The following is a 25,798-nucleotide window of genomic DNA, read 5'->3' on the forward strand; positions in this document are numbered from 1 at the left end:
GAGCACAGCGATGGACGGGCAGCAAGGATCGGGACAGGAAGAGACTGAACAAGCTGGTCAAGAGGGTCAGCTCTGTCCTGGACTGCCCACTGGACTCCGTGGAGAAGGTGGGTGAGAGGAGGATGTTAGCCAAGCTGACATCCATCATGGACAACACCTCTCATCCTCTGCATCAGACAGTGGAGGCTCTGAGCAGCTCCTTCAGCGACAGATTTGTATATAATCATAACTTGAGGGACTCTAGTGTAAAACGTCTCTTTCTTTTCTGTACTGTGTACAGCTGCAGGTACTTGTTTCCTGTGTATTTATTCTTTTTGAATGCACATCCTTCCCTTTTCCTTGCATGCTTTGCACCCTTTATATCCTGCTTGCTGATGTAACACTGTAATTTCCCAGTTATGGAACTAATAAAGGATTATCTTATCTTATAACTGTATGCTATACAGTGTTTACTTGAAAATTGTTAATTTATTATCTCTTTATATTTTCTGAAACTGTTTTGCACACATTTCTGTTCTTGTGAGCTGCCACGACAAGTGAATTTCCCCACTGTGGAATCAATAAAGTCCATCTTATCTTATATGTAACAAATTTAGATCCAGGAGGACACAAGGAAGAGAGAGAACTAGGAGGGGGGAAGAAAAACTCAAAGTTCAGTCATATATCAAATATAGGCAGACTAAATCAGACAAAATTATTATTCTTCTTCAGCATGATAAAATCATTACTATATGCATAAGACTATTAATAACTGTTGATTGGAATATGAATAAGTATGAATTGTCTTCCATTATAGCCTTTGAATTAAAAAGCAAAATGTGTCTATCTCATATTGCGTTTATTATGAGCTATCTGGCACTTCCGCCATTTTGTCTAATTTGACACCAGTAAACAAAGTAACCGTGCTCCCCCGAAACCAATCCCAATTCAGTTAAAAATCACCAATTACCAATGAGATTGCAGAATTGTTTGAAATGAACGCTGAGCTAGCCAATCAGCAATCTTCGCGCCTTTCTAGTCACTGGTGGGTTTTGCCCAGAGAGGGAGGGAGAACGAGCTCTACGTCAAACGTGAGTGAAGTCCGTTTATAAAATATAAAACTTAATTTATTAATTCGTTGTCTTGTTAAGGAAATTCTTTGCAGTTTTACTCAGTGGGATTATTTAGCCAAGATTAAGGTAAGTGCATTCGTCCATCACATGTGTTTGTGATTCAAAATAGCAAATCGCTTTACGTTTCTCTTTGTTGGGAACCTGGGGCTTAGCCGAAGCTACCTCAAGCTGGCTGTATAACGGCGCTGCAGACTCCGACTAGTTCCTGGAATCTTAAGTTGTCGAAGTTGTAAATATGTCGGAGGAATTGTGGGGATATTTTATCTGCTGTCGATATTCTCCATTAACAGCATATATCTTAATTTGGAATATTACTTCTGGTCAGCATCACTGTGACATTGACTAAGTTATAACATTACCATTACGAACGGGATATTCGCCAACATCCAGATTAACGACACACAACCTTGCGATGGTCAGAAATTAGACCGCGCCTGTTCAGTGAAAGACAGCTTTTATTAGATTGTAACACTGGTATTACCTCAGTTGGTTTATCTATTGTCTATACACTTTATACTTTAAAAATCGTTTGCAGGGATAAAGTCGCCGTTCTAGAATTAATTTTTGTCGAACTTTTCCCGATGTGCTAACGGGTTCATTTTTTGACGGATGCTTTTGGTTTCTTCGTCAACTGTATTTGAATGCATGACGTTTTCCCTCCTTTCCTTTCTGTCGCTTACAACTGCATCACGGCTATCTTGAAGCTAACAAAGCTAACGTTAGACACAGTTCGTTAAAGAAATGGCTCCTATCCTTCAAGACTACAAACCGATCTCGCACTTGTGTAGCAAGCAGCAAAATATTTTAATTTTATGGACCAGAGAGTAGTAACAGACAGACACAAGTGAACGACAGAGGAAATAAAGAAGATGCTCCGACGTAATCGTATTTATGCCAAATCACTAATTATAACTCAAAAATGATTGGGCGGGTTGGAAGGGCGCACGTTTTATTAACCCGGTTCTTTATAAAGCACAACTTAAGTTTACTGTGTAGTTTTTCTAAAGTGTAATGCGTTGCATTCAACTTATATCTAACTTGGTTGCATCTAAGTGGTGGTAGAAACCAACCACGCACATTTGTCCTATTGTTATGAAAGTTAATTTCATACGTCAGTGGAGTGTCAACATAAGAGGTTTTCTCCCTCTTAGTAGGAGTTAACAACTTAACGCACACGTTACATTTCAAAGGGACTGCATACCAGGTGGAGCAGTTTTCTCACAGAGGGGAGGGGGAGTCTGCCTGACTTCTATTTAAAACCCCACCCACGTTATAGCGCGTATCCTTTCATCAGCCCAGTCTGAGATCTGATGGGAAACTCTCACCAGTCACGATTCTGCCCTGACTTCCACATCCCATATGGAACTTGGTGGGCAAGCCAGGAGGGCAGCGCAGGAACTTACTTTGGGTGTGTCATATTGGCTTGTTTTTTTACGTGGATGTTGTGGATTTTTGTGTCATGCAAGATTAGATCAATTACCAGTGGATTAGGGATTTGCTTCATATGTATGATTCTTTCTGCTTGTCTGTAGTAATCCTGTTGAGCCAACCTCTCAATGGAATGTGCTGTAAATCTATTTTTTGTTTACAAAAAAAACTTATTTTGTGTTTATAAAAACTTATAAGAGATTGGTGAGGTACATATTGGATTTGATTGTACCGCAGAATGGTTTAGTTGTTGGTAATTGGCTGTTATTGTCGAGTTTAATAGGAGGGGTACTTTGATGTGTGTATCGTGCTTAATTTCTTTTAAGATTGACAACTCAGAGTAAAAAGCACAAACTGAACCTCAGAACAGTTTCTACATGTTACCTGCCATTTACAGAAACATGGTGCTGTGTTGACCACTGGAATTTTAATTAGCAAGACTGCTTACAGGAGCCTGTCAATTTACAGCGTGGCTGAAATTGTCACCATAAAAGAGGTTGAGGTAAAGATCTGTATTTACTTTGCTAAAACCAAACCTCTGTTGTTCCAAATGTGTTTAAGTCAGTGTTTCCTTTTTTAGGAACTTAATGTCAATTACCACACTAATCAAACATCTTTGCATATTGCAAGTATTGCAAGTCTTTCTTCTGCTGGCAATGGCAATGTCAGATAAAAAGTGATTTATAGCAACAGAGACACAGTAATTGTAGTTTGAGTTGTGTGAGTGTCAACATAAGTATATTTAGGCATGATTTGGCCACAAAACACAAGTAGTAGTCTAGTAGTCAAACTGACCAGCTTTAACGCTGTTTAATGGGCCCAGTTAGGTTATGGTTGTCTCTGAACTGGCTGCTAGAGTTGGTTCCTGCAGCTACAGTTTAGTTCCATATCATCATCATCTAAAATTCCTTGCATGGTTGGTTGTGACTTGAATGGCGCAACTCTTTCAGACAGACAGCTTTGGGTAAACCTAGCAGGGACAGACATGTCAGCAGTTCTGCAGTACTGTGGTGGGTTTCTAGACGCTGAGCCTCCCCGGTCTCCAATGTTCCATACTGCTGACCTTGCCTGGACTATCCATCTCATTGTGTCCTGTGGTGCACACTACAGTAGGTCTTTGCTATTCTAAAGTGCTAGTTCACATGGGTTGTCCATCCTCTCAAAGGGTTCAAATTGTTTTAAAATTGTAAATGTGAACCTGACGATAGACATTTTTAACAATTTCAATTCTACATTTAGTTTTTTAAACAGTCTAATTGTTATATTTAATGAATCCGTGTATTTATTTGGTAAATTGTCTGTACTCCTCCATAGGATGTTAAATTATCTGAGAAACACTGAAGCAGATACTGCTGTACAATTATGGACAACCAGCAGGGCGGTTGGGTGACAAAAATAGAGTTGGCTTGGTGACCTCATCTTGCTGCACTATACATCTGCCAAGTTAGTTTCACCCAAAAGAGAAACAAAATTAATTCAGAACCACACATTATTTGACTTTTTTATTCTTAGTTCAAGGATTCCTCTAGGAGTTGAGGTCTAGATTGTGGCTAGAGCCGTTTATTGTCCTCAGGTTATGCATGTTTCCATTTGATTATTGTAAAGAGTAAATGCCCCAGGGCAGCAGTCATGTTGTAGTTATGTGGGCTTGATTTTTTTTTTCCTCCAATCTGCTTCAGTTCCTGTTTTAACTCAAGAGAATCTTAAAGCTCAAAGTGAGGTCTTCTGTGCAGGCCTGCTCTAATCCTTGTCCCTGTGTTTTTCTGAATAACATCTACAAAGTAAAATCACATTATGAACTGTATAATTTCTGTTTTACTTTATGCATTACCCTCCCCTCTGTGCTAAGTCTGTTTGTAACATCACTCTAAGTTATAACTGATTTAAATTGATTTAATTTTTTTGCTTCATTAACTATGGTAACAGAATAGTTTAGCGGGATCACTGCTGTAGTTCATATATGATCGTTTGAAACAATATTTCACGGTAATTCGGAATTATTGTCCAGCCATAATTACAGTATCTGTAAATACAAACCTGTAAGTCAAATATGTAACTGCCAGAGCAGTCTGAGTGACAATGAGCCCATTGAGATATTGAGATGCCGCTTTAGTTGTCATTCAAGCGGAATGTTGAAGTTTGAGCTCATGCTGTGCTTCAGTGGACTGTTTGGAAACAGAAAAGGCATGGTGCAATGACAATGCCTCTCATTGTATCAAATCATCCTTCTTCATTGCACTTACCACAGGCAAAGTCAGTTTGCACTTTATTGGCAATGATTCCATATGCAATTGATGCTACACCCCTTTTTTGTGTGTGGCTTTTTTTGTTCTTGTTGTTATAGATAAAATGAAATCTAAAATTGAAATCTCCAGCGCATATCGTTTGGATAAAGATGGAGGACAAAACCTTCACAGTGATTAAACTGTAATTTAGGCAGCTGAGTGCCAGGTTTTAACAATTCTTGTTATTGTTATACTACTTGTGCTTTTATGGTCCTATCCATTCTTGATTTTCCCTGTCATCTGCTCTTTACCCTCCCACATTTCCTCTTCTCCCTCTTACACTTTCTCTTTCTGTCTAATTGCTCATTTGTATAATTTCTCCTGCTCTGACTCTTTATTTGTTGTTGTTTTTTTTTTTTTTTACTTGTACTCAGGCCAGTGAAGATGCCTTCTGTGAAGTATCAGAAAGGGGAGATGGTGATGGGCCGCTGGCCTGGCAGCAGCCTGTACTATGAGGTCAAGGTGCTGCGATATGATGCTAAAAGTCAACTTTACACCGTCATCTACAAGGATGGTACTGAGCTGGAGCTCAAGGAGCAAGACATCAAGGTATCTCCAGCGTTATAGAATCACAGTTGTCATTTCACAGTATTGTCACAGTTTCATGAGTAATGTTTTTTGTGCAGTATCATAGCAGTGAAGGATATTAAGCAGGTATTAGTTATTAATGTTCGTTAGGGAAAGGGCAAATATCTTTCATTTGGGTTTCATTTCAGCATGAAAAATATTAGGTTTCTTCTAATCATCCATAATAAAAAATGCCAAATTGTAGACAACCTCTTTTTGGACTTAGATGAGGTTAGACTCCTTTTTTAGTATCTTTTCTTTTTCGCTCATGAAAACAAAAAAAAAATCTGTTTAACTGTCTGTTTTCCCTCAGAGTGCTGCTGGTTTCCAGACCCGTTCTCGCTCCCGCTCTCGTTCTCGATCACCAGGCCGCCGTCGTAGCCGGTCTCGCTCCCCAGCAAGGACCACACGGCGCTCATCCTTCCGCACGGCGGCGGCTGTTGCTGCTGCAGCGATTACAGAGAGTGCTCCGTCGTCCCGCAGGGATGCAAAGCTGAAGGATACGCTAGAAGTCAGGCTCAGTCCACTGGTAAGTGCCCCAGGTTGTGTACTCTGTGAAGCTTTAATTTTCACACACACAAGTACAGTTTGTGTCATAGTGGTGAAATCAGTCACGGTACCCCAGTGCATTATGCTGGTCTTTGGTCATTCGCTTTTCTTTAATTTTCTCTACCAGGCAATTGGTTGTAAGTAATCATACTAGTTCTTAACCACAACAAACAAAAACTGGAATATACACAAGATCATGTGCCATAACGTAAAATGAAGAAATGCCCTGAATACGGAAGTCTGTGCAATAAGTTACAGACACTGTTAGTTTTACCTTAGTGCCACTCGTGATCTTGAAGACACCACAAACCTCCTTGGCTTTTTTAATTATTAAACTTAAAGTGGGTTAAAAAAAAAAAAGAAAAGAAAAGAAATGTGATTGCACTTTAATTATAATTCAGTGTATGTTTGTTACAAGATCATGTCCACTATCATATGTACTAAATCATCAATGCCATGCAATTGTGGGGAAACATGCTCATCTCTGTCATTCTGGACTTTGTCCTTAACACAGTCACGATCCTGCTGTCTATCCCTCATGTTGCTTTTTAAAAATTTTTTCTCTTTCCATCTCCATCAATCTCCCTGCACTGTTTGATGGGCAACAGCAGACAAATGCAGCTGAGAACAATAGCAACAATAAGCACGAAAAGAAAGAAGAGAATAACACTGCGACCAAAACGAATGAGGTGAGCTTTATCTCGGAATTTTAACATTTTTATGTCTCTGTCGGAGCGTGGGGTGGGGGTCTACAGGTAATCAAATTCAAAAATTCAACAATATATTAAACGTAGACAGTGGCATTGTTCAGCTACCCACAGTAGACACATGAATATCAAAAGTCATTGTACATTCAAGACGATGTGTGCAAAAACTGAAATATGCAAGTATGAAAAACATCTAAACTCATCACATCCTTGTACTGGACTGTACTAGAAAGCATTAATGCTACTCTTTTTTTATTATTATTATTATTATCCATAAGTTTTTTTTTTTTACTGTCGGCTCACTCTTGAGTTGAAGTTAGTTTTGTCAAAAGAACAGTATTACAAAAAAAACAACTGATGTTCTAGTGGCTACTCATGTAGTGAATGGGCTTTTGAGGTAAGTTAGAGCTGTTGGAATGTCATGATGCATGCACATTGGAGGGGCCATGTGTGTTTTCCAGCTGAGAGGGGCTCCTCTCACAAGATTGTGCTTCATTTAGTCACTCACATGATGTTTCAACATGTGCCGTGACTTTACTTTCCTTGCCTTTTTAAAAGTTTCTGATTGCTTTTCAAGGTCTTGTGTGTGGGCAAAGTGTAGAATTAGTTGGTTGTGATTCTTAATATGAAAAGAAAAGCAAAACAAAAACATCAATACTACGTAATTATTTGTATTCACTTTTATTGTTGAGCACATTTTGCCAGCTTTGTTGTTTTTGTCTAAATTGGATCCTAAAGTAGGATTACAGAGTTGAAGACCAACTGGCCTCTAAGGTCATTGTTAGTCTGTATAGCTATGTGACCTTATCATTAATCCTAGATAGATAAATATACATCTGTGAGAGGCTTTGCTGAGGAAAAACCAGGAGCTCAGTCATACGTATTTTACGTATGTTAGTTAACAGAAACAATAAAGGGTACTTTAGTGAACAGACTGAAATTTACAAAAGAACTTTGAGTGAGTAGCACAGGATGACAAAATATGAGTTCAATACATCCCCTAGGGCTGTAAATAAGGGTGAGAATTTTACTTGAAGATAGGATTTCTAATCTTGGGCTCTTGATTTGAACAACTGAGTAAAAAGATTTTTAACAATTTTATCTTGGTATATTAATTTGTATTTGTATAGGAGGAAATATTTTCTGTCTGGGCAGATTATTGTATATGTCAAATGTTATCTTATTTCACATTTAAAAACAAATCTGCCTATTTTAACCGACTTTCTCTGTTCTGCTTACCCTCTTGTCAATAACGCGAGTACAAGTGATGGACAGCATGTGGGATTCTTTGGTTTTGATTCTCTTTACCTGTCACTAAGACTTTATTGTGTGCAGGAATTTTGCTGAAATTATGAGACCTCATGTTGTACAACATATTTTGAATTTGATTTGCTAACTTGCATATGTTAATAATCCAAAATCCTAATCGAGTCTTTCGTTCATAGTCTGAGTCTAAGGAAGTGGCAGAGACTGAGATGAACCAAGGCCGTTACAATCTGCGCCGCAGGAAGGACGATGGAAATGCCCAGCCAGCTGAGGCGAAACCAGAGCAGCTGGAAGAGAAGGATGTTAAGCTGGCTACAGCTCCTGCTGCCTCCTTCTCCACCCCTCTTGACTTTGGTGGAAAGATAGGTAGGTTAAGAGGATGAAAAGGAAATGTCATTATTTAATCACTGGCCTCAGGAGGATCTTTTAAAGTCCTGTGTGGTTAATTTAAGGTAGACTGATTAAATCCTGTTAAAGCCCACAAAATGGGAACGATCTTGTTAGAATCTGTGTTTTGTGTTAATGTCACCTAATGTTAGCAAATTTGCAAGCATTTTGATGACATTGATGTTAATCTTGCCTTGTTTAATGACTGAGAGACCCATTTGGATCAGCCTGTGGAGATTCAGGCAGTGCAGATGAAGAGAAAATAAATAAAACTGGTTTTATCAGAACAATATGCAACAATCCCAGTGGATGTTATTGGAGTAAGTGTGATGTGTGATTGGCCAACCATTGCAGCAGCTATAACCCGTACAGTCTGTGGTGTGTGAACTTGAGCGTGGTGCATTTGACAATTAAATATCAAAATATAGTTGTGTAAAATCAGTTGGATGTGAAAAGGTGGTGGTGGCATTTTGTACAACTGATCATGATATCGAAAGAAGTACCCTTTTGGTATCGGTATCACTTTAAGGGTATTGGTATTGTAATTTGTAAAACCATACAAAGCCCTACTTTTGTGTCATTCTGTGTTGTCATAACACAGTGATACCACACATGGCTTTGCTGTTCAGGGAAAAATGGAACTGAAATTGCACAATCTGGAGGAGTAAAAATACACCTGTAACTCTTTCATTTTGGTCGTCTTACATTGACTTCAGTGCGTGTGCAGTAAATGACTTTTCCTACTTCATAGATGGCTTGGCTATGTGACTCCCACTGTGAAACCAGTCATTTCATTCATGTGTTTATGTGTCTCTCCATGATTGGTGGTTTTGTTTTTCTTGACATGCCGAGCTGCTGCATTAACCCAAAGCTGATAACTGATGGCACTGGTATCCCTGGTGTGTCTTTTCCTTTCCTCCAGGAGCATACTTCTGGCTGCTCTTCCTTCCAGCCTGGGTTCTCTTTCTGGTACTGCAAGTAAACTTGGCGGACCCCAGCCTGACCAACTTCCCTCCTCCTCTGCCCCCTCTTGAAGCCTTCTTTGATGCCCAGGCCCTTGCTTTTGTCATACTCTGGTTCTTATTCCAGGCCCTGCTCTACATGCTGCCTGTTGGAAAGGTGAGTGAGAAGAGCTGAGAACTGTACAAACCAACATACGTGTGCATGAGCTAATTAAGAGAAATTCAATCGGCATAGTTGTCCACCTTCTCCTCTGTAAAGTAGTGCAATAACATCATCACTGCAGTATTCCACTGAAGCCGATATAAACTGTGGTTAAGGCGGTAGCTGCCTAGCTTCCTGTATTCACTGATACAGGAAAGACACATGTGTACCAGCACAAGACTTCTTCTAATAGTTAATTCTTGCAGGAGGCAGAAATTGGATTAATGGTCGGGAAGCTCTTGTTTTTTGACTCTTGATATACTGACCCACTGACTAAGATAACTATGCTCACCTAAATGATGAACCTTATGAACATATTACTCCTTATGTTTCAGTCCATGTAGTACTCTTCCTCTCATCAGGATCAAAAATCCTATAGCTTTCATTTTCATCATCCTGTTCCCCTTCAGAACTCATTTCAAAATAAGAGCAGACGTAAGATTTTTAAAATACAAATCTTACTCTTGTGTGTAAAGTGAATTAAAACCAATTAGAGAAACAAACTTGTGAACACAGACTGTCTGTGGTTTCCCGTTGGTTTTTCACATACCGTCATTATTCAGAGGTGACCTCACCACCACCACCACACACACACACACACACACACACACACACACACACACGCACAGTGACTGAATATGTGCTCTTGGTTAATCCTTTTTTATTCTGTTTGGTTTGTCTAGCTGAGCGAAGGCATGCCACTGAGGTCTGGGGAGAGACTGAAGTACAGAACTAATGGTGAGGCCCTTTGTGTGCATTTGTGCTATTTACTAGATCAACTCAAAATATGAAGTTAATTGAGTTATCACCACTTTAGTGTAATGATACCGCTGTGGCACTTTTCCATGAAGCAGGAATAAGGACTGTTGAAAATGTTAAAAATATTTTCCTAGTAGGGACAGATTATGGGGGTGCTTAGATGGCGATATGGATCAAAATGATCTGCACCAGTATTTTTGTATAATTTAATATTTTGCATAATTTTGACCCATATTTTATTTCTAACTAGCATTATTCCTGCTTCATGGAAAAGTGCCACAGTGGTACCATTTCACAGAAGTGACGATAACTTAGATCTCAGTAACTACCGTCCTATATCTGTATCTATATAACTGTCTCCTTTAGCAAATCTCCTAGAATTGCTGGCTAATTTACAACTGTGCTCCTTTATTGACTCACTAAAGAGACTAAAGCCACAGCAGTGTGGTTTTCTCCCTGGTCATAGTACAGTAACAGCTGCAGTCTCAGTCATTGATAACACTGTCTCCTATCTGAATTTAACAGATAACCCTGTGCAGCTCTTTTCTGATTTTTGAAAAGCTTTTGACACAGTAGATCATAAAATCCTGCTCCAAAAGGTTCAAAGGTCTAAATGATCTCACGTCCAGTTGGTTTTATTCTTGCCTCACAGAAAGGGGTCGATCCTTGGGCCTGTGCTATTTATGCTGTACATAAATAACATAATTCTTTTTGATCAATGCTTCTGTGACCATTTCTTTGCAGATGACACAGTTTTATTTGCCCCTAGCCTCACCCCAGCCTAAGCCCTGACCCATCTTCAGTCTGTCTTTGATGTTTTTCAAATATCTCTTCTCCATCATAGACTAGTTTTAAAGGCAGAGAAGATTAAATACATGATATTCTCAACCTCCTCCATCGACACCGATTACCCTAACATTCAAACCTTTAATGGTACCCATATTGCTCCTGCAGAATCATACAGATACTTAATTTTGGCTTGATAGCAGACTGCCATTCAATTCAATTCAGTTTATTTATATAGCGCCAATTCACATCAAAAGTTATGTCATGACACTTTCCAATTAGAATAGCTCTAGAGAAAACCCAACATTCCCCCTTGAGCAAGCACTTGGAGACAGTGGTGAGGAAAAACTGCCTTTTAGAATGCACAAACCTCAGAGCAGACCCCGGCTCAAGATGAGCGACCATCTGCCTTGACCGGTTGGGTTGATTCAAAATTCAGATTCAACAACTGACACAAAAATTAAAAATCCAATTTAGCTTTTTCTATAAAATGAAAGGATGTAGCAATTACTTAACTTTAGATATCACTTGTGTTTGCACAAATGTTGACAGATATGGGTTCAGGTATTATGCACCTTTTAAATGGAATGAGTTACAAACTTTGTTTTAAATCTCTGATTTCTATTGCTCTAATGATTCTTGCAAATGTTTTGAATATTCCTTGTCGTGTTGTGTTCCTGTGAATGTTTTTATCTTCAATCTATCATCATCCTCACGCCTCTCTTGAAAAAGAAATCCTAATCTCAGTGCCTGATTAAAGAAAGATTAAATTACATGAATCATTGTGGCTTTCTTTGGTCCATCTGTATCTGAACCCCTGTGTCCTTCCAGGTTTCTTTGCCATTGTGGTGAGTTCTCTAGCGGTAGCTGCTGCGGTGTACCAGGGTGTTGATCTCACCTACATCCACAGCCACTTCCTGCAGCTGGCTGTGGCCTCCTTCCTCATCTCTGTCCTGCTTAGTGTCTACCTGTATGTGCGCTCTCTCTATGCTGTCCCGACACAGCTGGCACTGGGGGGAAACTCTGGTAAGGGGAAAGACTTACTTACTCAGTGATCAGCGGCAGAAGCCTGTTATTCATTCATTTATTTGTCTGCTTGAAATTTCAGTTGTTTCATTTGTTTTCACTCACTCTTCCTCCAGGCAATGTGGTTTATGACTTTTTCAAAGGACATGAGCTCAATCCCCGTATCAAAGACTTTGATTTGAAATTCTTCTGTGAGATGCGTCCTGGTCTGATTGGCTGGGTGAGTTGTCATGACACTAAACTTTTGTCTCAATACGCTTAGCGAGCCCTGGAAATATAGTATGTAATACTACAAGCAGAACATGGCCAAATACATGAGTCACAATGACTTGCTGTCTGTGTGTCTTGATTTAAAAACAAAAAAAAGTGCTCCAGCTGATCAAAGTTGATGAAAGTGTCACTTGATCTGTTTGAGCATAACCTGTTATTTTCTCCATACACACTATCTAGCACTCTCTGGTGGCCATATGTGGAATTGGTTTTTAATCTCAGACATGTGACATGAACTCAAGGAAAGCCTTGGGTTTGGTTGTGGTTATAAGGTTAATCTAGTATTTCATCTTAGATTGTATATAGCCATAAAGAAAACCGAAACCATAAAGCCAGAGATTTTTAGATGATCAGCAAAGACTTCATTTTGCTTCCAGTACAAAATATTTTAGATGAAAAGACATACAACATACTGGATGATTAGGAAACATTAATATGATGTTGGATGTTACCTGTCTGTCACTGTTCAGTGTTTGATCAACTTTGCAATGGCGCTGGCTGAGATGAAGCAGCAGGGTCTGGATGCTCCGTCATACTCCATGATCCTTGTGAACCTCTTCCAGCTTCTCTATGTGGTGGATGGCCTCTGGAATGAGGTGCGCATAGCAGAGCACAAGATAAAAATGTGCAATGACATATCAAGAAATAACAGTCTTATGATACAGTTCTAACCCCATGTCTCTCTCTCTATCTGTCCATATATATAACACACATATATATCTTTATAACATATATGATCTACACACACACATATCCGACTAAGTGACGACTGAATGTGTCTTTCCCTCTCTTCAGGAGGCCATCCTGACCACCATGGATTTGATGCATGATGGTTTTGGCTTCATGTTGGCATTTGGTGATCTGGTGTGGGTTCCCTTTACTTACACTCTTCAAGCCTATTACCTGGTCAGCCACCCCAACCCCCTGAGTGTCCCTGCCCTCGCAGCCATCGTCGCACTCAAACGTAAGTAGGAGCAGAGCGTCAAACTCAAGTCACTGATCATCACAGTTCAGGGTTTGGATTGTATGCTTCTTTTTACTTTATCTTGAGGGAAGGTACAGCTACTCTGAGAGAAATGTCACAGGTTTTTGAGGAAAAGAATGTTGGAGTTAATGTTAACTTTTCTCTTGCTTTCTTTGTCTTTCAGTCACTGGCTTCTACATTTTCAGAAAGTCCAACTCTGAAAAGAACGCTTTCAGGAGAAACCCATCTGACCCCAATCTGTCATGTAAGTTCTTCTGAAAGGCTCATGGTTATGTAATCAGATGAGTTTTTATTTCATGGGTTTATGGATTTATTTTTATGCACATGTTTTGTTTGGCCTCCAAGGGATATTACTGAGGTGCAGCGGTCATTAAAGCTACTTCACATCCGACTGATCTCTGCCCTTTTTTCTTCTTCTGTGTCTTTTGGTCTTTGTCTTTATCACTGAATGACCTCTGTCTTTGTGTTTTTCTGCTCTCTCCAGATTTGAAGACCATCCCCACAGCGACAGGAAAGAGTCTGCTTGTGTCTGGCTGGTGGGGTGTGGTCCGCCACCCTAACTACCTGGGAGACCTCATAATGGCTCTGGCCTGGTCCCTACCCTGTGGTGAGTTGGCTTCACAGTTGTACCATAAGTAATCAAACACCAAGGCCTCTAGTTTTATGAGTAAAGGTGCGCCATAAAGCTTGCAGCCAAGTCGTATTTTCCACAGCTTTATGTGCATAATGCACATTGACACACATGGAAACACCTTATGATACGATAAAGTAATCCTTTATTTTTTCTGCAGTGGGGAAAATTCACAATGAGTAGCAATCTACTGTCACGTCAGAGGCTTGAGAAACGTGAACGCATCACATCAGCTTCTTTTATCCCCCGTGAAAGCAGCACATTTGGTAGTGAAGTTTCAGAGTGCACACTGAAAGGAATGTGAATAATTCTACATAAAATTTTGGAATCACAATTTTATCCATTTTAATTTGATCATTTCTTTTATAACACTATGCCAGTTGAGCACAGATCTACTGGATTTTTTTAAATGGTCATGGTCAGGCATGAAGCTATGGTCTTAATAAAGAGGGATACTAACAACTAGCAGCTATAGTATGATACAGAAATGGCTGTTTTTCAAAAGCAACAAATTTTATCAAATGCTTGGTACCATTAAATTCAGAACAACTTCACTTTCAGTAAAATGTGCTTTGATTCAACCTCTGAAATTTAGTATGTTAATTGAATCTCAAACATATTTTTGTGTTTTTTGTTTGTTTGTTTTTAAAGAAAAATTAGGCTTGTCCAACAATGAAAGCGTGATAAATATGCGGAATTAAAAATTACGATTAAGACGTAACAGCCAAATGTCTTAACAATATCCACAGCAAATTTTGTGTTTCCACCTTTAACAGAAAGCAAACCAACCTATTTTCCTTAGTCTGCTAAATATAGTTATTAATGGTTTAAGAGCTAACATAAACAACCAATGAAAATCATGCACATATAATGGCTGTCTGTACTATTCTTGGTGGTTAATAAGGTTGCTTTCATTGGCTGAAATATGAGCAGAAAGAGCAAATCTGAGCTAAATCTTGTGGTGTAAGCCTTCCTTCAGTGACCTCCAGAGGTTCAAACGTTAGAGACTGACACATCACACATCTTAACTTCTCATATGCGCACATATATTTGCACTGTAAAAAGATGTAAACAAATGACATATTTTCTACCAGCTATTAAAGTTGTTGTTTTCCTTCTGTCCTTACCCTTTCGCCTTTCTCATGAGCAGGCTTCAGCCACCTCCTGCCATGGTACTACATGATCTATTTCATCATCCTGCTCGTGCACCGAGATTCCCGAGACATGAGCGAGTGCAGGAGGAAGTACGGCTCGGCATGGGAAGAGTACTGCCGAACTGTTCGCTACAGGATCATTCCTCGCGTCTACTGAGGAACCAGGCACTGGACACTCCTGAGCTGAGGCCTTTTTTTGACCTAATATTATGACTTTGAAGGCTCACAAAAGCCCAAATATGTAAGGATTGACTGATTTGTCTTTTAGGGGGTTTTGTTTGTTTGTTTGTTTTTTACTTCTTCTTCTTTTTTTTTCTTTTAAAAAACTTTTTAAAATCTTGATTGTGGACTGATGGTGCTACAGTACTATGAATTTTTTGATGAAGAACAATAAGACAGTCATTGGTATCATGGATTGCAGGAAGAATTGCCTTTTTAAACAGAAAATACTCCAATATATACTTTTTAAAAGTTTACAAAACAGGTGGGGAAAAAAAAACGCCTCTGCAAGGAATGTCTTGTTAGGTTGTATATTTTTGTATATACATATTTGTTTTTATACTTCAGGAATTGCTCATCACTTGCATAATGTTTGGTAAGTTTTACTCTTTGCTCCCATATTCAAAATGTTAAAATATCAGCTTGGCTATTATAATTTTGTAAGGATGCCTTCCTACTATACTTATACTGCTTGTTTATATTGTGAAGGATGGGTTTAAAACTTCTTTTAAATTACCTGTACAGTAAAACTAGGACTCATGTTCTTTCTCAGGACTCCGAATGTTGTCAACACGTTGAATTGGAATAGTTTTGTCTGAATAATTTTGTTGTGTATAATTTTATGTAGCTGTGTAGTTTAGACTTGAGAGTGTAAAATGAGTTTGGTGGTTTCAAGAAAAATGCACTAATGTGTTAAAAGCATTTTTCCCCTTATGTTATGAATTCCAAAGTGTATTTTATTTGGCTCTGCTACCTCAGGTTCACTCACTGCCCAGTCCTTCCTCCTCTGTGCCCTCTGGGAGGCGGTGTGTGTAATTATGAGTGTGACTTGGCTTATTAAGAAAGAAGAATGAGTTAGACTTGTTTTTCATTTCAACAATATCGTTTGCATCTGTGATGAACAAGTGTTAGCCATCCACATCACGTGAGCCATGCCTTTAGAGTGGAACACCCAACTGCTCTTCTTGCCAGCGTTTTCATTGCTCGTGAACATCTGTCTTTTGTCCTTCTGCTTTCTGGAGCATTATTGGAGCATATTCTCTATTATGAACTGGTTGTTGATTTGACACCACTGCCACATGAATTTAACCCTAGAACACTAATGTTAAAATTAGTAACACCATCACTAACGTTGGGTATATTTTACCCGATATAATATCTCGGATAAAATACAGTTTATCACACCAGCGTTCATCATGCCATATAGGACACACAGTGGCCACCTCTTGGTTTTTCTTTCACAGCTGTACTGAGCACACATTTGGTCGAAAGTATCAACACATCCCTTCATTTGATTGTAAAATTCGATCACTTCAAAATTGTGTGGGTGAAAATCACCCGACGTTAGTGTTCTAGGGTTAATATGAGCCTGTTTAAGCTTTAACTTGGGCCAGATCATTTGACAAGAACAATTTTAATGAAGTTTATACTGTGACAACATGCTGAGCTGTTGACTGTGTTAGCATTTATATCCTGTGCATTTGCAAACCCAAAAAATATTTTTATGCATGTGCAGCTGTAGATGAGAACATAAGTAGCAATAAATTAACTAGGCTAGGGACTGTCTCTTTATGCTGTGCTGACTGAATACTATGTAAATACTATTTTTTTAAATCATGTTATTTTGAGTAAAAGAGGTGAGAGTAGTGATAATGTTCCTCATTAGATATTTAATGTTGCTTTCTTTAAGTTAACTGCCTAATTGTGACCACTGTAGTTATGTTTACAGCTTAGATGTGCCATGTTTCTAGACAATAGTTCAAAATACATTCAAAGAAATGGTGTACTACACCTTTGGCCTGATCAGAGATAACACCACCATCCCCCCCCCAACCCATGTTTGATTCGGTAAATCACAACAATGAAAGCAGATGTTAACAGGCTGTCATTGAGGATGAATCAAATCTGTGACAGTGGCTGGAAAAAGCTTATATGTACAAATGTTGCAGCATAAAATAAAAACTTACAATATTCCCTTTTCCTCCTTTCTGTGGCCTTGATTCATTTGTTAGCTTGTTGACAGGCTCTGTGATGATCTGTGACCACAAGAGTGCTCATTTACTCTCACTGTGGAGGAGTCTATTTTTGGATAAGTAGGTATCATATTCAGTATACCGAGGGGGTTCGAAACCGGCCGGAAACGCACTTCTTCGCTATTGACCCTGAGTCATTTATGTGTAGTGAGTCAAATTATCAGGCCCTGCGATTGACTGGCGATCAGTCCAGGGTGAACCCCGCCTCTCGCCCGTAGTCAGCTGGGATAGGCTCCAGCCCCCTGCAACCCTGAAGCAGTATAGAAGATGGATGGATGGACATCAATATTATAAAATTATGTTATACAGAAATCACAGTTTGGTATAATTGAACGGAGTGATATAAATGTACGCATGTGCCAGTAGGTCAAAAATGGCCAAATTTGGATTATAAAAGAGAAAAGTGGTACTAATTGAGGAGCCATTTGGGAGCCCGAAGAGCTGCCTCTTATTACTGAGATGATCTAAATGAACCAACTCACTAAAACTTTTAAAATGATTAACAGTCGCACTTACATCCACAGCATGGTTTATCTGGGCATGTGTGAGGACAGGCTTAACACAGCACATCACTGGCAACAGGTGAAGTACCTCAACGCTGGACTGTAGGACAATAATTGAGTAAAAGCACTTGGTTGCTTTTCTTTCCTGCAATGAACAAAAACCAAAAACAAATAAATTAAAAAAAAAAAACAAACAAAACACGAGGACTCCCAAGAGGGGTACACTTAGGAAGAAGATATCTCTGATCAGGGGTGGCTGCTGAAGGTGCAGGACTTCACCCAGGACCTCCACCCAGCACACAGACTGCTCCCCTTGACTCTCTTTGGCGAATCACAGAGGAGCAGAGCTGCACGTTCCACCAGACTTCAGAACGGTGTTTACCATCAGGCTTGTCAACTCATTAACGTAAACATCCCACATCGCATATGTGTATGCTTCACTAACCAACCACGACTCGCGCCGGCGCTGATGCTTAGCTAATGTGCAATACTTCAGCGAACTGCTTCTGCATACGCTTGTATCTTTTAATTTTACACATAAATCCTCACTTTACATTATTATATTATATTTTATGATCTAAGTGTACTGCACTTATCATACAACAACACTTTCAGTGAAGTCCTAACTCCTAAAAGATCCACAGATGAATTACTACACTAGGCTGCTTTTCCATTTTCACATCCTGCCATTCTTTTCACGTACACAGTCTTAGGATTTTAATAATTATAGGCTAACATACATACGGCTGACATAAATTACCCAGAAATTAGTTACGATATTTATTAATTCACAAAAAAAGGTAACCAGTAGTATGTCCAAAAAGTCAAATCTGCACACTATGAGCTCCTCGCCTCGGGATACGGTCATTTCTACACCAGTGTTTATATCCTAACACTAGAGGTCCCCGTTTCCAAATGCTAACCTGGTGACATACTACTTCCTGTAGCCCTGGACAATTTTTAACTCGTCAGCTGAATCAGAGAGGAGATAGAAACAAAGAGGTCTTACTCAGCTCTGAGTTGAGTACACTAAGAAAACGAACGACCAAATTACCCGGCTGTCCGTCGCAGTATGTTTCCCACTGACGTTAACGGAAAGGTTTTGTGGCACATGCAGCCTACTTTTGCAGATATCGTTCTGTAAAATTGTGGCAGGTTCATTGAAACGAGTCTAAATTATCCGCAACCTGAAATGAACGATACTGACCAACAGAGCAAGAAGCTATTTCATAATGAGATGGGAAATGCTCAGTGAATCTGAAAACAATGCAGCTCGAAGACAGAAAAAAATAAAGTCCGTCAAACAAAGAGCAAATAAAGCCTGCTGTGAGCTTTGCGTGACTAATTCAGAGATAAAAATGTACTCGTTTTTTTATTCCTGAATTGCACATGGCGCTGTCAATTTGCTGAACGGCATACAGTTCTTCCGTGTTTTGGAAGGTGGGTGATTTAATAATAGAGTGAGTAAATCTTATGTGTAATAGACGATCTTTGCACACGTCCAGAGCCATACATTCGCTGTCGGCATATGGAGGGATTCCGCAGCTGCGGTGCAGGTTCTCCGCTGTCATTCTGTGGAGCACTCAGCTGTTTGAAACATGACTGCCTTCAATTTAACGATTTAGCACCGAGAATATAATCAGGAGACGCATAAACGTCAGGAACCCAATCAGATCGATTCGATTGTCTGTCGCTGTTTACTCGACCATTAACGGCACTCTGACAGCGCAGTATCACCGCCAACAGTCGCAGTAATACACGGACAGGTATGTCTGCGTCCGCCGCGCGAGACGCCGTCGTTAAAAAGAAGCACGTTCGTTTCGCCAGCATGGAGGACGACGACGACAACGACGAGCAGGAAGAAGACACCCTGTTCGACAAGAGGAAGGACACCGGGAGAGGGCTGAAGAGTGCGCTCAAAGCAGTCAAGAGGACGAAGAAACCGGGATGCGACGACCGGGTGGAAGTGGTCGGCGGAGGAAGGGGCGGTTATGGGACGTGCGGCCGCTGGATGGTCACCCTCGCTCTCTGTGCATCTTTCCTGGGCTTGGTAAATTCAGGAGAGGAGGAGGGGAGCTGAAACCTGGTTATACAGAATAAAATGCTCTCTGGAAATGTATTTGGCTTTGCTTAGGCCTTCCCATCATTCACTAGACTTTGCATCGAGGTTAATATCGCTCGTGACGACCAGCTAGCTGCTCAGGGAACTCAGGTAGCTAACGTTCGTTACTGACGTTCCTGCTTCTGTTGATGTGAATTCTGCAGCATCCTGCACAGACAGGATTTGCATAGTTGCAAAACTTGCTCTTCAACCACGTTAAGATTATCAGATTACTGAAATCCATAACCATACACCTGATTATCTGCTTCCAGAACGTCAGTGGGTTTTTTTTCCTCCTTCATTTACTTTGGGAGAAACACAAATACATACAGAATTTGTGTTAATAATTCCTCTTAATTGACTGGAATGCAGTGCAGCCAGGAGGTGTATTGCATTTAGCAGACTGTACTGCAGACGCTTAAGCGTTTAACCTCGAGCAGCATGGTTACATTCGGTTAAATTTGATGGCAGTTGTCACTTGAGAAGGGCTGAGCAATGAGCGACTGAGAGCAACAAACAATAGATGCAGAAGGGAAATTCTTTCCAACATGCTATTTCTCATAACTCATACAGTGCACCGAACACCACCAAGCTGAGATACATTCCAGTTTCCTGGGGTAGATGTTCCCTCACCCTCAGGCAGTAACTTCTCTCTGTCAGTGTAAGTCATGCTGGCCTCTTGTCTTTCTAGGGGATGAGTATCTCCGTTCTTGGCCCCACATTCGAGGACCTGGCTGTGAATGTGAAGAAAAACATCAGCAACATTTCCTACATCTTTGTTGGCCGCTCTGGCGGCTACATTGGCGGTTCCCTCTTAGGAGGCATTCTCTTCGACTGCATGAACCCCCATCTCCTGCTAGGTAACTAAGTAGTGCAGGTGTCTCAGTTTCAGACCTTAACTGCCGGCTCTGTTTTGTAACAAGGATGTAGTCATGTTTTCAGGCTGTGCTTAGATGCCCAAATGTTGTAATAAAAGTAGCTAAGATGAAGGATTTCTCTTTCGCTGTGGCTCCCCCAGCGAGGTGGTGTATGCCTTCTAACCTCTGGTAACCTGCTCTGCACATCTGCTGGTATTATATTCTGATATGTAACACCCATTCCAGTGCAGCCTAAACCTCCTCTCTGTGATTATCTTGTCTTCCAGGGATTTCCATGCTGTTCACAGCGTTTGGAATGTGTGCGATCCCTTTTTGTAAGCAGGCTCTGCTCCTCACTGCGTTCATGTCCAGCATTGGGATGTCAATGGGTGTTCTGGACACTGGTAAGACAGCACTTAATACATGAACAGATAGTATATGTTTGCTTTATTGGTGTGAAAACAAATCGTGGTTCAGCATTTTGCACAGCTTTGTACATGTATTCCTGCGGGTATCAAAGGGATGAGAAATTAATTTCCTCGGTTTACTTCAGTGTCCTGCACACACACTCTATGCTCACCTGTGCTTTCATTAGTTTTATCTAATTGGAGCTGTTTTTGACTTGTTTGATCAATGTATTCTGAACTTTACTGTTAAAGACATTTTGGCAGGTCATATGAGGAAAAACCACAGGTGAAATTGATAACATTGAAGTCCTTATCCAGAGTCCTGGTGCTTTGCATGCTAACTGCCAGTGATGGTTTAATGAAGTTTGCTGCTACAAAAAAATAGTGTTGTAGTATATGGAGTTTAGTCTCCTCAGGAAACTTTCCTGTAATGAGATCCTGTCAGTTGGAATCATTGAAAACACCTGTTGGTCTGCAGGGCTTTAGGTGATCCCTCTCAGATGACTGAATTATGTGCTAATCTGCGTGCTTCCTCACTGGAAGCTTACTGCGCTTCTTCAGTGAAACAATGCGTATCCCGCTGTGACAGGTCAAAATGTCTGCTGTCTTTTTTTGGCTCTCTGATTGGCTGGTCAGTATATTTATTCTACCACCCTGAGGTCTATGACGTCTGCACATGGTATAGTTCTATAACTTTAAACTTCAGTTGATTGAAACATTACACTCACATGTTGCCTTTAGCTCTGACACTGTCCCATAATGAAGGATATGTGAAAATCACTTTAGTGTTTGGCCAAATCAAATTGAAATGAATACTGTTAATTGTATATTATAAACACAGGATTAATAATATGCCAGTAGAGTAATCAGTTTTTTAATTTATTTTCTATTAGCTGCAGTGTAAAACTGAACATAACCTCCTCCGGACGAGGTCAGGCACACAGCATTGCCATGGTGATGGTACCAACTGGTGAGGGAGAAATCTTCTCTCCCAGGAACATTTCAGTATTAAACCCTTCTGGTGACTTTTTATACATGTGGGTCTAAAAAGTCCTACCTAAGAGCAAATCACAGGGACACTCACGGACAGGTCAGGTTTCAGCTTTGCTCACCTGGCAAAGCGCAGACACCATATGCTCAGTTTTTATAACACAACACATTGTGTTATCTGTGCTGCACCTTAAACACACTTCAGCCCACTTGTACAACTGGCCTGTCCTCAGTGACTGGCTGAACATATATATTCTTAACTTTCACTAAATTAACCTTTAATGCACAATAAAGCCTTACAGATGTGTCCCTCTCCAAAAAAGAAAGAGACAACATTTATAGTAGATGTTATATACGTTATTATGTCCCTTCGTTTAGATGAGGGATTGTATAATATGATACACCTGACTGTAATGTGAGTGGGTCAAATAGCGAGGTGATGTGTCGCCAGCATGCAGCTGTCTCACTGTCGAAGTCGACATTAAAGTGGAAGAGACTGTTTTACGCATGGCCCCAAAGTAGGTTTAATTCACTAAGAATCAAGTGTATGGTTAACCTAAGATGACCTTGACACATCACTGTGCAAAGGTCGTCACTGTCTAATTTGAATTTGAATTGCAATTGCATTTCCTGTTGAGACGAGACGAACCAAGAAGACTGTCGGCAAGACGGGTGGTCGAGGTGAAAATTCCTGCCTGACTCGAGTGCCTCTAAATTATATTGCGAGTCCGTCTCTGTTCTGAAATGACAGCTCAGTGTGCTGCTCTCTCTCTTGTTAAAAGTCATCTCCCGAGCAGTCGATTTCTCTCTCTCTCTCCCCCTGCACTCAGCTTAAATAAAAATCCAGCTAGATCATCCGAACAAGAAGGAATTTCCTTAAACAGAATTAAAGTGTTCTAAATGGATGGATGTGCTGGTCCCAGCAATCATCAAACAGTCTTGATACATAGGATGCTGCTTCATTTTCATATGATTTGAGCAGCGTACCTGCCTGTGCTGCCTGGAATAAATACAAAAACCATCGCCGGTAAATGTTGAGTTCGGCATGTTTTAGAAGAAGATTTTAAAAGTGTTTAACAGAGTCAAAGTCAAAGTATTAAACTTAACTTCTGCAATTAAAAAGCCCAGCCAAAGATTAAATCCCCGCACAGTGGCTGACATGTTTTATGAGATAATAAGTTCTATCTGCAAATTATTATTTAAACAGTGTCAGTCGTTTATTTATGAACACACTATTAAAAGTGTACCCTCTGATACCTGCTGACGTCAGTATTTGTTATACTTTAGTGAATACCTTTTTCTGCTACAGAAAGTCTTATGGACGGAGTATCTTTGAAGAAGCAAGAAAAAGAGACAGCAGCATGCAGTAACTCTGAATCTGAATGTCTGAACGTTAACCACGGTTTACTGTATTGTCAGTGTTGTTCTTCTCTGTCCATCAGGTGGTAATGTTCTCATACTGAACACATGGGGCGAGCAGGCAGGCCCTCACATGCAGGCCCTGCACTTCAGCTTCGCAGCAGGGGCCTTTGTGTCTCCCATCATCGCCAAGCTGCTGTTTGGGCCCGATGGGAACTGCAGCGCAGGAATCGTACCTACAAACGCTACACCTGCCGTCGCCGCAGAGCAAATCACCAAAGCCCCTGATGCTCACGCAGTCGTCAGCTACGTCCGCAGCAGGAGCAGCACTCTCAAATCCATGTGGGCCTACGTCGTGATCGGGTGTTTCATCTTTCTCATCTCCTTCGTCTTCTTCATCCTCTACTCTCGCAGCAGCACTTCACGTGACAAAGCCCGCGCATCGTCGGGGAAGCCCCTGGTGGCCAAACATCACATAGCTCTTGTTGTCCTGCTCTTCTTCTTCTTCTTTGCTTACGTGGGTGCTGAGGTGGCGTACGGCTCCTTCATCTACACCTTTGCGAAGGATTACGCCCACATGCATTCGTCCCAGGCAGCTGGGCTCAACTCGTTGTTCTGGGCGGCGTTTGCTGCCTGCAGGGGGTTGGCTATCTTCTTTGCAGCCTGCATGTACCCGGGTACCATGATCCTGCTCAGCCTGGTGGGCTCCACTGTGTCCTCTCTGCTGCTCTGTCTCTTCAGTAGGGAGAAGGTTGCACTGTGGGTTTGCACCGGTCTGTATGGGGCATCCATGGCCACCACCTTCCCCAGTGGCATCTCCTGGGTGGAGCAGTACACCACAGTGACGGGCCACACGGCGGCAGCCTTTGTGGTGGGCGCAGCGCTGGGTGAGATGGTGCTGCCTGCTCTTGTAGGCTTCCTGTTAGGGAAGTTCCCCGACCACCCCCTGCTTATGTACCTGTCGCTCATCACCGCCACCTTCACTTCAATCATCTTCCCAGTTATGTACAAGCTGGCCTCGGCGCCCAGCGACCAGAGCAGGAAACCCCACGTCAGGGGCCGGCCTGACACCGATGACAGCGAATACCGTCAGGCGCTGCTCGACTCGGGAGCAAACGAGGAGGAGGAGGAGGAGGAGGAAGAGCAGGACAACGAGGCTGATCAGTGGAACGACGCTGACTTTGAGGTGATTGAAATGGACGACACAGCAAGTCTCGTCATTTCACCCAGCAAGGCTTCCTCTCCTCCTGACATCACTGGCCTAACGGGCAGCTCCGCAGCCTCCAACGCCCAGGTGACGGAGCCTGCGGGTGGAGCGTCTTTCACAGACACCATCTCCCTGGTAGGAGACTCTCCCAGACGCAAACTACTGCTTTCTCTGGACAGAGAGAAGAGGGACTGAAAGCTCCTCCTGTAACTTGTAAGTGCTGTTGATCTTTCACCTAACACCCCGAGAGCCATGCCTCTACATGTCTGTGCCCATTTGTTTTCCTGAACACTTCCACATTTATGAGCAGCTGATGATTTAATGCGCAGTGAATGCAATCCTGACTACCGACCGAAACCTGTGCAGCTTATTGACCGCTCTTACAGTACACTGACTCGTCAGCGTCTTTTGAACCCTTCCTGAATGATGAAGGATCAGATTCTGAACTGTGCTCATCACTGATTCTGTGTGAAGAGTCTGTGTTGGCCCACTCCACTCCACAATGAGGTCAAAGGTCAGGATAAGCCAGAGAAATCCTATGGCTGGTAGAATTCAGTGCCTTGCTTGAGGACACGTGAGCAGAGTGAATGAGTTGAACGCCCTCCTCCTCCTCATGCCACCCTGCTGCCAAAAACGGATGTTTTAATATGTAATTTAATTTTGCACTATTGATAAGTTTATCAACAGCAGGAAATGTGTGAGATAATAGTTGTAAGGTTTGAAGTGTGAAGTTTGTTTTTTTTTGTTGTACTTTTGTAAAGATGAGATTTGATTTCTTTTTGTCATGTTCTGTATTGTGTCATGTGGCTTGCAGTTCTTTAAATCACATGTCGCCGTGATTCAGTTGAATTTTTGGAAACTCAATCATACACAGATGGTATTTTAATACATTGACTTTTTTTTATTATATCAATCTCAAACCTCCACCCACAGCAATGTCCATTAAAAACAAACAAAAACACTTCCTTCATCATTATTATTTTTTACATTTATACAAATACACAAGTCCTGTGTACAGCTGAATGGAGAACTTCAGATCATATCTT

At 41.0% G+C, this 25,798-nt stretch overlaps 2 protein-coding genes across 5 annotated transcripts; both read left to right on the forward strand.

The window, feature by feature from the left end:
* The first annotated feature begins 958 nt into the window (after positions 1-958).
* On the forward strand, positions 959-16,009 carry lbr (lamin B receptor). 4 transcript variants are annotated; one of them, XM_046373752.1, is made up of 14 exons: positions 959-1,070; positions 5,200-5,374; positions 5,706-5,921; positions 6,550-6,630; positions 8,094-8,280; positions 9,224-9,420; positions 10,149-10,203; positions 11,842-12,036; positions 12,153-12,256; positions 12,777-12,902; positions 13,102-13,270; positions 13,455-13,535; positions 13,776-13,898; positions 15,073-16,009. In XM_046373752.1, exons 2-14 carry the CDS (start codon positions 5,210-5,212, stop codon positions 15,231-15,233), a joined length of 1,860 nt encoding a protein of 619 aa, XP_046229708.1. In that variant the 5' UTR covers positions 959-1,070; positions 5,200-5,209; the 3' UTR covers positions 15,234-16,009. The 4 variants fall into 4 exon arrangements, with proteins under 4 accessions (XP_046229708.1, XP_046229707.1, XP_046229706.1 ...); XM_046373751.1 differs by having other exon boundaries at positions 1,029-1,178; XM_046373750.1 differs by lacking the exon at positions 959-1,070 and adding an exon at positions 1,192-2,520.
* Positions 16,010-19,320: 3,311 nt separating this feature from the next.
* mfsd4b (major facilitator superfamily domain containing 4B) lies at positions 19,321-25,591 on the forward strand. The gene is made up of 4 exons (XM_046373669.1): positions 19,321-19,881; positions 20,624-20,792; positions 21,077-21,193; positions 23,629-25,591. The coding sequence occupies exons 1-4, from the start codon at positions 19,600-19,602 to the stop codon at positions 24,945-24,947; spliced, it is 1,887 nt and encodes a 628-aa protein (XP_046229625.1). The 5' UTR covers positions 19,321-19,599; the 3' UTR covers positions 24,948-25,591.
* Positions 25,592-25,798: the final 207 nt, after the last annotated feature.

This window comes from Scatophagus argus, chromosome 19 (assembly GCF_020382885.2).
Source record: "Scatophagus argus isolate fScaArg1 chromosome 19, fScaArg1.pri, whole genome shotgun sequence".
Classification (NCBI taxonomy): Eukaryota; Metazoa; Chordata; class Actinopteri; family Scatophagidae; genus Scatophagus; species Scatophagus argus.